This window comes from Tachypleus tridentatus, chromosome 7 (assembly GCF_004210375.1).
Source record: "Tachypleus tridentatus isolate NWPU-2018 chromosome 7, ASM421037v1, whole genome shotgun sequence".
Classification (NCBI taxonomy): Eukaryota; Metazoa; Arthropoda; class Merostomata; order Xiphosura; family Limulidae; genus Tachypleus; species Tachypleus tridentatus.
Genome location: NC_134831.1, coordinates 63,299,320 through 63,312,227, shown reverse-complemented (window position 1 = coordinate 63,312,227; position 12,908 = coordinate 63,299,320). Strand labels below are relative to the sequence as shown.

At 30.3% G+C, this 12,908-nt stretch overlaps 1 protein-coding gene across 8 annotated transcripts in view; it reads right to left on the bottom strand.

Moving 5' to 3' along the window:
* The window catches only part of LOC143255821 (serine/threonine-protein phosphatase 2B catalytic subunit 2-like), a 146,588-nt gene that overhangs the window by 9,592 nt on the left and 124,088 nt on the right, over positions 1-12,908 (bottom strand). For all 8 annotated transcript variants that reach the window (XM_076512113.1, XM_076512115.1, XM_076512114.1 and 5 more), the window contains 4 exons: positions 9,389-9,466; positions 7,195-7,289; positions 1,391-1,516; positions 708-785 (listed from right to left, as the gene is read on the bottom strand). In XM_076512113.1, the coding sequence (XP_076368228.1) occupies positions 708-785; positions 1,391-1,516; positions 7,195-7,289; positions 9,389-9,466 (377 nt within the window). The remainder of the gene's footprint in view (positions 1-707; positions 786-1,390; positions 1,517-7,194; positions 7,290-9,388; positions 9,467-12,908) is intronic.

Genomic DNA, 12,908 nt, shown 5'->3' with positions numbered 1-12,908 from the left:
GGCATTTAATAACAAAATCTTCCATTATAAATGGCTATACTGCTGCAAACATATTGTATGAAGTTTAGCCTTCTATAAGAAATTATTAGCTGGAATATTTATATTACTTGCTTGTTTTAACTTACTGAAACTGACTACTTTACACAGTATTTCCATACACTGTTTAACTTAATTCTTGTAATGATGACTCTCCACATGACTAATTTACTTAATATTTCCTTGAGCAATTTTTATTATTATTATGATGACTGTTTTTATAATGACAATTTTTTGACATTTCCATCTACAATTTAAACGTACTTATTGTTACGATTGTGACATATATAATCTTTTAATGCAGAAGATGTCTAGTCTCTAATTTTGGCTGAATTATTGTTACAATTGATGCTCTTCTCATGACCAGTCTATGTAATATTTCCACCTATATACTTCAACTTTATTATTGTTACAAACACTATCCTTCTTGTGACCACTTTCCTTGATATTTCTATCTATAATTTCCAAGGTTCAGTTTTGGTTAAGTTTTTTGCTACTCTTAAGATGCTCAAAAGACTAATGAGAAAAATTAGCTATAAATTTACAATAAACAACTTTTCTAATTACACTTTTAAACTGCAGATTTAAAGTCTATAAATTATCATATGAAGCCTGACAGTAACAAAGATTACCTATATATTTAAAAAGAAAAGCACAGTAAAAACCCTCACCTTCAAATGTGTCATCTCCTTCAGACATCAGTTCATCATCCGAACAGATGCTCAAAACATTTACCAACATCTCTGTAACTGGAACCATAAAGAAACCAAAACATTACTAGTTCTGGAATTTGTTCAGGATATTCAGAAGGAATTCTTTAGCTATTATCAAACTGGAATAAAGAAACATATTTAAACTCAAATCATCCAAGAAATAGATTTTTTTTAAACTGACCACTTTAAAAACCTAAAATAATTAAAAGCCATAACTGAACATCAAAATAAAAAAGGAAATAATTCATACAGTTATTTCTAGACAAAATAACTGCTTTTAGAAATAAACACCTTATGTGCATTAAAACACAGTGAAATGTTACTTTATGAGCCTCTTGCATTTGTTACACTTTTCACCTAAGCATAAAAGCACTTATTTAGCATAATCTTAACTTCAATTTGAATAGTATTAACAAAGTAATATTCCTATCTAAGATACACAAAATTTGTATCAGAAAAAGTGAAAATGATTGATGTTCACAAATAAAATCCCATTATATGCTGCATAGCACTACATTAGCCTTTCTAATTCCCACAAAAGAACATAGCACCGTTCTCACTTTCTTAACACGTAATAGTACGACATTGAGCTATCTCCACAACATTCCTCCCATGAGAACAGAGCACAGTACTGTACTCACCTTTCTCTCCCACAAAAGGCAAAGACCATGTAAAGACATCCATGAAGTTTGGTAGCCAATATGGATGGGGGGAGCAATTGAACTGCCTAATGTTCATGACATTATTTTCATACTTTAGAACTGCAGCTGAAATTAATAAAATGATTTATTTCTGCAGTTATTCTTCATCAAATAACCCTTTCAACTATCATGCGATTAATATAAAATAACTAAAGTGTTTATTGGAATGACTTTTTAAATTTGAGAATGGAACAATTATTAAATGAACATACTTATTTAGAAAAAAACAACTTCCAATCTTGAAACCAGCCTATTCAGAATTATAAGGAAATACTGCCTTAACTTTTATATCATTATTTGATTTTAATAATTACAAAGGCCAACATTCATGGACAAATGCAACATGTCTTCACCTGGCATTCCCAATATAACCAATTTTAATACCAGAAAAATAAAAAAAAATGTCCATGTCACTGCTTGAGACCTGCAAGAGTGTATCTTTGCATCATATCCCATGTAAATTGGTTAACATACACATGAATAGTTCACAAAAAAACCTCAAACTGTGCCTTTCTCACTGAAAAATTGAGCAAAAGCAACACATTCCAGAATTAACCACATCTCTGTTTGAGACAGGTAAAAACATATCTTGTATGAAATCCCATGTAAAGTGGCTAAAACAAGGCAGAGTAATTGTCAATAAACCCTAAAATTATAGTTTTATTTAAACTATTTATCCTCCACCATCCCCAGTATCTGAATTCAACATGTTTGTATGTGTATATGTATGGACCCTGTACAAAAGTAATCTTGTACCAAATTCCAAGTAAACTGACTAAAATATGGTGAAGTAATTGTAAAACAAAACCTACAATTTTTTTTGTGGCATCATCAACCCATATGAATACTAAAAGTGAGCAAGTGCACAGTTTTTGCTTGTCAATGTGTGAGACCCATATAAAATTATGTCTGGACCATATCCCATATAAACTGGTTAAAATATGGCAGAGTAATTGAACCCCCAAATTATGTGTTTTTGTGCAAGATGTGATCCCCTCTCCCCTTTTTTTTTATGTCAATACATTGGGTACATGAACATTTACATTTGTGCCAATTTTCATCTTGATAGTTATAAATACAACCACACAGAAGCCCAGTATATAAATTTTTGGTTTGTTTGGCTTCTCACTCAATAAAATCCTTAAAAATGTCTAAATAAAAAAATCTATCTGGGTATATTGGACCAAGGTATACCCCCCCAAGTTTCAAGTCAAGCTACAGAGAAATGAAGGAACGATGGTCAATTGAAATGTGTTTGAAAGAATAGGAAACAACAATAACAAAAAACGTACATCTCTCTGTGGAGAAATAATTAAGTTAGAGAAATCAGCAATCTACTACATTATCTAGTGTAAATACTGCTTGGATATGATAGCATATGTTACACATGTTTGACAGCCCTATGTAATATATATTCATAAATCTAGACTATTCCAGTTAAAATAATAAAAGGAATTTATTAAATATTTCTTTTTGTTAAATAAAGTTCTGACATACTATTTTACTTTATTTAGCACTTAGTGTGCTAAATTGCCTTTACAAATTATAAAATTTCATTGAAGGAGCTCAATTAGCAAGTGAAGCAAGATACTTGAGTGTAGGCTGACTTGAATATTTACATGCTATATCTATGGAGGCAAACAAATTAGAGTATAAGTCTTTACTTTTATTTCATATAAGTATTCTATTTACACAATGGTTAATTAGAAATTCATTTTATAGTAAAAATTAGTTTAAAACAAATTAAATGTGTAGGAAGACTGTGTTATAGTTAAAACAAGTAATATTTGTTTTATGGATAGACTATGAAGATACTTTTCTTCCTTAATAGTTTAAGGTTGAAATTACTATTATAAAGAATGGTGAATCATGATTATTTATCATATATCCAGTTCAATGTTTGTCACTCCAGATCAGAGACATAGATGGACTTAAAGGATGTCCTAAGTATGATGATACATAGGTGTGAATTTAATGGACAACTAAAGCAGACCCACTTTAAAGGTGGGCCCCTTTATGTGTATGTGTGTGTGTATATATATATATATACACACCTCATACATAAATGTATATTTATATTATTACCATATATATATATTTATATCTTTGTATGTATTATTTAATCTGAAACATATAATCCCTATATAGTTTGTTTTGACTTATACACATAATTAATATCTCATCATTTGTTTTCCTTTATGTTTTTTATTTGTCTATGCATAAACTATTTCCTATCAGTTTAATATTTAATAAATACCATTCTTTCTACTAAAATGTTATTACTTATCTCTAGGTATATTATCCTCTCTATTTTACACACCACAGAAATCTTAAAATGCAATGTAAGTTGCTCAGATGAACCAAACCCAAAAATCAGACCCTTCCTGTCACTTACTCTCTTTCAGGATTTATTTATAGTAGTTTCTTAAGTTTAATTATATATCATCTACAAGTAATAGAAAACCAATATTTGTCAAATGACATGTTGTATTACACTGTGCTGTGAACACATACATGTCAACTTCAATTATAAAATGTACCTTCATGGTATGAGAACCTTAATGGTTTGCTTAGAATTTGTAGCATAGTTAGAAAGTCAGAAAAATTTCGAGAGGTAGGAGAAATCATGTTAATTGAAAGACTGCCACATTTCATGAAGGTATATCTACTATATTAGAAATTAAAAGTATTAAATGTATAGAGACTTTAAATGAATGCAAGAGGTTATGTGGTCAGTCAAATTGACCAAACCTGTGTGAAAAGACTTAAATCAAGTAGAAAATTTAACACTATAGTTTTTTAAAAATATGTTTACAGATATATTTTCATTTGTTTCAAATGATAAAACAAGTAGTCAAAAAGGGCAACCACAGTAAAAGTTTTACTTGAAGAGCAGGCTAAATCATTGAGAAAATTATCTACCTTTTTACAGTCTCAACATAAAGACACGGTTACCACAACCAATCTTGATATACCTTTAACTGCTGTATTAGTTCACCAACATCTACATCAACTGATCTGTTACTTTTTTAACATACTTAATCAATTTCAGCACCTGCACTAAATACAGAACTGTAATAATAATGTAGTGACACATTATTATTAAAAAATCTACACCTACTGCCATGTTTGTTGGCTTTCTGAGGATATTGCAGCACAACAATCATCATAAGTAAATGATACATGAGACTGGAAAATTATTTTTAAAAGTTTTCATTTTCACAGAGGCAGTGCTTCTCACTGTAGATCAATGATGTATGCAGCTGAACAATAAACTGATTTTAAATTAAAGAAACAACCCGACAAGGAAACAGAAAAGTTAAAACATATTCTAGCTGTTCAGTTTGAGTTGCTTCAATCTTTCAGTGCACTTGTTTTACCACTGCAGGGTCATAGAGAAGATACTGATTGTTCAAATCCATGAGTATATCTGCTGATTCTCAGATTCATTTCAACTGTAGATCAAGTTCTTGCAACTAATTTGGAAAATCAGTCTTGCATCATATACATAAGCAAGACCATCAATAATGAGCAAATAATATATTCTTGGTAATGGTGTCCAGGATAAAATTGTTTCAAATTGCAAATAATACAACTTTTTCACAGTGATTGCAGGTACTACCACAAACATATAAAACAAAGATCAACTCACAATTTTACTGAAATTTGTAAAAACTGACTACAACATTAAGATCACTATGATAAATGAAAGTTTTACAGGATTTTATCATTGCAAGGATGCAACTGAATGGGGAATTTGTGATGTCACCAAATGTGTTGTTTGAAGATTTAAATCAGATAAACCTTTGCTTGAGAGAGAGATGTACAATGGTGCCTCTACCATGAGAGGAACAAGAGGTGTACAAAAACCATTCAAAGATGAACTGGCTGAAGAGGGATGTTGTTTCCTTCTTTATCCATCACATCAGCTAAACTTAGTTTTAATGAATGTTGAAGAGTTTGTGACAGAAAATTCATCTCTGCCTGTAAAAATTACTAAATTATTTGCTTTGGCACAAGACATTTAGAAGGTCTTTAATGCCTCTGATAAGAGATGGGATCTAATCTTGTCCAAAGAAAGCAATAACATCACAAAGGCTATGTGTGCAGATATATATGATGTTGATCCCACACCCACATATGAGGATGATTATCAGCTAGTTGAAACATCAGGTAGCTCCCATATCTATCACCTACAGAGTTTCTGTACAACTAGATAACAGATGCCTTCAAGAAGCAAGGTTGTATATGCTTTGAACAGAAATTTTCACACTATTGTTAAATGCATTATGCTTCTGATTGAAATTAAACATGATCTCAATGAAATAAATGAGGCATCTGAACTAAATGAAAAAATGAACATGACATTTGTTTTCAACCTTGTATTCTGGAATAAGATACTTCAGATCATAAGTTCCCTAAGTTTACTGCAGTCAAAATCAGATGACTTGCACTTAATTTGCGACTACTTTTTTTCAAACAACGAATAAACTTAAAGACCTCAGATCTGAAGAATGTTAAAGAAACTAAAGAATTATAGATTACATATGATTTCAGTGAAATTGAAGCCTGTTTCAAAGAGCAGCATATTCGTCGTATGAAACAAAGGCCAGGAGAAAAAGCTATGATGAAACACCCACTAATTTCTTCTCCCCAAATATGAAGTTGACGTTTATTTCTGAGTTTGAGATAACATCAGTGCAGAAATGTCTGCTTGTACATAGAAGGAATAATGCAAGTTTGTGAAAAATTTGGATTTCTTCTGCCTGAGAATTTATAATCTATGGCTGATAGCCAACTTGAAGAACATACAGGAAACTTTCTTTCCTACCCTGCTAAATATATCACATTTCTTGTTTCATACAATTTTGTAAAATCTTATCCACAAATGGTCATTTTGCTCAGAATCTTTTTAACTCTGCCAACTGAAATTTCCAGCACTAAGTGTGCTTTCAAGCATACTGTGCTGCCTAAAAACATATCTCTGATTTCTAGTATCTCAGAAGAACCTTTATAATCTTGCAACCAAGAAAGATACATCTCTGGAAATGATTCTGGATAAAGTCAAACACTTTGCTCAAGTGAAAGCAGATGAACCTTCAGAACTTGATTGATTTAATAGAACTTTGAATTATGACAATCTCTATTTATTTTGGATATTTTGCATTATAGAAAACTTAATATTTTATTCTGCATAATGGCGTGGCACCACTTACAAACATAGTTAAAGTTGATTTATTTCAAACATAATAAATGCTCAATAACAGCAATAATGATGGTGGTGTGAAGGTTATTAAACACATTCACATGCCTGTTGTTTTAAAATATCATTCCATAATGTTTGGTTGAGATTTAAAGGTCAATGAAATTTGGCATTTACAAATTGTGAATACTTTTATGAAAGTTTTAAATATTTTGTTCAGAAATATCCTGGCTAGGCTTCCAATCATATTCTTAGAGTCTCCATTATACAAGTTTTCACAAAGAAACACAATCTCAGAAAGTAAAATGACACAGTTGATCAGATCTTAAAGACTTTAGTTAGGAGACACGTTGATAGTTTGAACTTATATCCTACAGAAATGAAACTACTCTATAAATAAAATATTCATATAAAAAAGTCAAAGTTGAGTTGAGTTTTTACCCATAAATAACTGTTGTCTTATTAATTATATTAAAATAAGTATGAGGTTCTAGAATTGAAAACTTCATAAATAATGTTAAAAAAGTTTCAAAGAACAGACCTTTGTTATTGTACACATCCAAATAATTTGGTGCTGAGAAAATGGTGATGAGAGAAGGGAAACCCGTTGTCTGACTTTTCCTGTACATACGATAACTGAACAAATAGAGGTCCAGGTCAAAAAATGTTTTAATCTTCATAATATTACCTTTAATGAAAATAAACACTCATTGTTTGATTCCACCTGCACATGTGAAAATAAGTTGTCTTTAAAGAACTGAGAAGTAAACTTACTGACATGACTTTCTTAGTCATCACAAAAACATGCAACTGTTTTTAATGATTACATGAGTACTCAACTGTTGTAGAGAAATAAACTTCACACATTTTTTCTACTCAACACTGAATGATCAGATCAGTACTTTTAGTTATTATAATTAATGAGTTATTGTAGTGCAGAAAACTCAAGTCTCATTTACTCTTATATAAGAAAGAAATTGAAAACAAGTTTTTATGAAGCACCATTAACTAACTTATATAAAGTCACTGCTTTAGTCTCTGAAAAAAAAACAACTCAGGTTGAAATTTCAAAAACAATAGTTTTCCTTCGAGTTTACTTACTAATAAAGTAAATTTTATTACAACTCACAGGTTTTACAGTACATGAAATTAGTTTTTACAACAGGTGTGATGTTTTGATTAGTAATGCATTCATTATAGTACACAAGGTTTTACAGTAAAGAACATTTTAATATTTAAATTAGTATTCAAAGTTTAACGATGTATTTAAATTTTAGAACTGACTGTAGTTAGTTATTCATATAAATATCAATCAGTTTTACAGATTATTTACATACCCTTTCTAGAAACTAATCTTTCTTACTGTAAAATCTGTAAATTGTAAAAAAAGCATTTAAAAATCAGTTTAAGTATACAAGACTTAAACTCTATTTCTACATATACAAATATTAAAAAAGCAAAACTAAATTTAAAGAAACAGAGTGAATATTTTCAACTGCAAACACACAAAGTAATTAGCAACTAATGCTTAAATAGTCTACACACAGAAAAGAAGCTATAAATTTGAATAATGGAAAACAATAGGATAGATAAAGAGATAAAACTATAGAGAATATGAGTGAGACAATGGACATTCTAAAATATCAGAGGCAGAAAAACTGAAGAGAAAAAGGATGAATATTTTCTACAATAAAAAATCACAGATGGGGAAAAAATCTTAAGATTCCAAGTCATGATAAAAGAGAGATAGAGAAGAGGCTAAACATCAGTGAGGAATATCTTGAAGATTCTAACACAAGAAAATGAGGTGGGTGGGTGTTATAATATTACAAACCACAACAAAAGTGAGTTTGGTGACAACACACAAATTTGTTTTATTTATTTCTGTAAGATGTGTTTGTACATTTTTCAAAGTACCTTACCATATACAAAAATTCATGCACAAACAAAACTGTTATTTCAAATGTTTTCACTAACAGTGGGAAAACTTAAGATACAGTGTACTAGTTTTCTAACTTTTTTGTTACCATATGTGCATAGATGTCCTGTTCTACAGCAGTGAATATGAATTTGGATTTTTGTATCATCATAAAGATAGGTTATACTCCTTCAAATTCCTGTAAGTTCCCAGTTTCATATAAGTAATGTTTCGAAACATTTGATGTGAATTTGAACAACCATACTTTCATAAAAGTCTTATGAGGGCAAACTATCTGAATAACACTGGTTTAATGTAACAAGCTCCAGTAACTGTATCTCTTACATAATCTCATCTTATTTCTTGTGATGAAAAAGTAACAGTTAAAATGGACAGAGATTTCCTTGGTTTAGTATGTTTTCTCACTTCAAATACACAATCTGTACGGTGAGTGCATGTTTCAAGCTTCCCCACTATGAAAACATAATCCAGACAGTAAGGTGTCTATAACAATCTTACTTGTTACAAATACAAGTTATATACAGTAAGTGTCCATAACAATCTTACTGATTACAAATACAGATTATATACAGTAAATGTCTATAACAGTCTTCCTTACTATGTACACACAATCTATACAGTACATTTGTAGCTACTTGACAAACGAAACCAATCTTGTTTCTACAAAACAGAAGAACCTTAATAAAATCACAAGGAAAACTAAACAAATACTCTTTTTTGTTGTAATACAATAAAACTATAGTTATTCATTAGCTGTTAAAACCAATAAAACTAGTTATTCATAAACTGTACTCACCCTGCATCTTGAGCTTCATGTGCTCTAATTATTGAAAGTAAGTTATTGTGTTGAAGAAATTCACAACATGCTGCATAGCTGAAACATAACAATAACAGTTATACTGAATTTGCCCTTTTTATTTGATTCTTGAGTACTCCAGTGGTATACTAACAAAATTAATCAAGCCACTTTTTAAACTTAGTGAATTTGTAGGTAGCATTATCTTTAAATGAAGCAGACAATATTTTCAAACAGTTACTTGTTAATCCATGTGAAACATATGTATGCACACAAAGTTCACATATAAACACATTCTATATTCTAAATTTCAAATATATATATTTTGTAGAATGTACAAGAGCTTTAAAAAATGGGAGTCCACGATTTCCTGAAAAATAAAGGATGGGTGCACTGCCTATACATTAGTAAGCTTTTGAGCTATGTGTTACCCAAAAAGAATTCACTCAGCCGTAATTTACTCTATGATTATAATGAAAAAACATAAAGCAAAATACAGTTCAGTTTTGATACCAAATATCACACCAAGACCAGCTTAGAACTACCAAATATCACACCAAGACCAGCTTAGAACTACCAAATATCACACCAAGACCAGCTTAGAACTACACCCTAACAACTTTGGTCAAAGTTGTGCAATGTTACCAAATGGGTTTTTACAAGTACTAAAGTGATGAGAACAGCTTAATAAAAAGTGTATTTATTCACATTTATTTGTGGTTTTTAAGCAGTTATTTAATGCAAATTGTAGTTGTACAACTAGACAATGTTAAAAACGTTTAGAAAACATATATAGTGTGTGTATCAGTAAAACCTGCAACAACCGAACAGAAATTACTCAGCTATTTATCAGTCTGTGATCCTTACAAAACTTTAACACATTTTTAGCAGACATGACTGAATCTGTACTTGACAATGCCTTTATTGGCAAAACCATAATGTATTTGTGAAATGTACAATCGTCTTGTTTGTCCTCAATTCTATAATTATCTGGTTTCATCAAGTACAAACAGTTTCAAGTGTATCACATCTATATAGCATGTGATGATGCTTAAAAAAAATATCAAATGACAAATGATTTCACTGAAACTTTAACAACTAACTCTTATAGCAGCAGTGAGAAAGGTGTAAACAGACAGAAACTGTTTTCTCTTAGTTGATATATAAAAACTAATCTATGCAGTTCTTTAAAACATTTTAATAATAAGCACTGATATTTTTCTTCTACACACCTCACTATCTCCTACAAAAAAAACAAACCACTTGTCTATATAAAGTACAGTACTTTACTATTGCTGATAACACTATGCAACAAAATTTTTACTTTTTCTTGTTCCTGGGCAGAAAGTGTTATTTCCCAATTGCTTATGCCTAAAGTAAATGGAAAAAGACCTATTTTTCTCTTCAAACTTTGTTTCTGTGACCTGGATAATGAAATTTAGAAATTAACCAATTTTCTATGTAAAAATGGGCAAATATGCACATTAGGTCTGAATAAAACAACATTTGAATCAAGATTTACATGTATTTATACTAAAGTTACACAAAAATGTTTCATGTGAGTAGTTTTTCAAAATTTGTGACTGTAATGTAAATCACTTTCACGTATCAGGCCCTAAATGCAGTCTCCCATCATGTTTTCATTATATGCTCCCAGGTCACAAAAGGGAATAATGGCCATTTTCTGTACTTTTACAACATAAGCAATTAAGAAATAACACGTTATCCAGGATTATAATTTGTTACATAGTGTAATGTACACTTATATTACAAAGAAACATTACATTTCTCTTTCACTACTAAAATACATGGCAAAGTGTACATATAAGTGCTTATATCTCAGAAAATTATTTTGACTCCAAATTCTATGTAGTATGTACAAATATAAGGTTACAACACCAACATTTTCCTTCTTCCACTCATCTTATCTGATGAAAATTATGACACAAAATTTATAATTATATTGTGGGATCAAAATCAATAGTGAATGAACCATAAATACTTTATATAAAAAAAACAACGTTAAAAAAAGGTTAACATTAGTAACAATTGTTTCATTCATCTTACTGAGAAGAGCTGCCTAAACTCTAACTTACTATGCTGCTGCCATCATATCTGTTTGTGTGGCTACAAATGAAGTACTGTAAAGAGGTCATAATGTTGTAACAAAGTAGTGAACAACATTTCGACCTAAGAAGGTGGAAACATTGCTGTCTGCTTTATTTTAATAAAAGTTTTAATACCCATACCAGCCATCTTGAGATACATTTTTACTTCAAGTGTTTCTCATCATCACGAGACCACTATGAAGCTAGTACACAATTAATTGACATGAGATGACTGCCTCTACAAAAAAACCTCTTGTTAATTATTCATTTTTTTCTTTCCTTATCACAATAATACATTCATAACTTCAACTATACAGCTATTGGTTTATTCTCAAATGGTGGTGAAGCTTGTAATTCCGAGCTGCAGTTCATGTTTTGCGCAGAATCAGTCAACAATCCTGACATTTCCATCACAGAAAGTTAACACACAAAAAAGGGTAACTCTAAAGTATTCACATTAAATGATGATATCTTAAACATGATGATAAATCACTTTTATTGCAAATAAAAAATAATGTATTTGAATCATGATTTATGAAGCCAGTAGTTGGAAATGTAAGCCTTTTGCAGAATGCAAGTTAACCATTAAGCTGTGATAATATTCAATTAACTTTGTTAATTTCAAATGATACTTATGCAAGCATACATGCATGTGTGTATGTATTGTGTTCCATTACTGATCATAGGAGAGTCACTGTTTATATCTTTAAAAATTATGTGTTTTTAAGAATGTTTACCACATTTTACTTTCTTATATGAAATTATGAAGAACATAGGAATTAACTGATGTGTTTTTACTTCTCCCAGAGTTTCTAATCAGTTTAAATGCAGTATTTTTACTGAAGCACTTTGCAAATTTAATGACATCTACATTTGGAGAGGAAGTGCAAAAATTATTACAAATTTAGTTTTACAACTGTAAAAGTGATAGATGTTCAGTACAATACTTAGCACCATAAAGTCAACAAGGAAGTCTCTTTTTAACCTTTGAAAAATGATATACAATTACATATCTCTCATTGTTGCACTGCTTAGGTTTGTTTGTAACAGAATTTATAAAAACATACATATGGTACTATCTCAACATAGCTGCCCAAATTTTGAGCTAATCAACTAAATGTGATCAAGACAAGTAATCAACAGCATAAACACCAACTGCTACTTTTGACTCACCAAGTAGTATGATATGTCAATCATTCTTATAATGCACCACAGGCCCTTAAGTTTACTAACTACTAGGGTTCTGTCCATCCCATTACTAAAGTCTTTCATAAAATGCAAGAAAAGTAATTAAACAAAAACTTCAAATATATAATTAGTTGCAGAAGAAAACTACAAAACACTAAATGTCACACTAGACTGATTCATCTGATGTCATACTTCTCTAAAAATTAAAAGTGCATGCTCTTCCT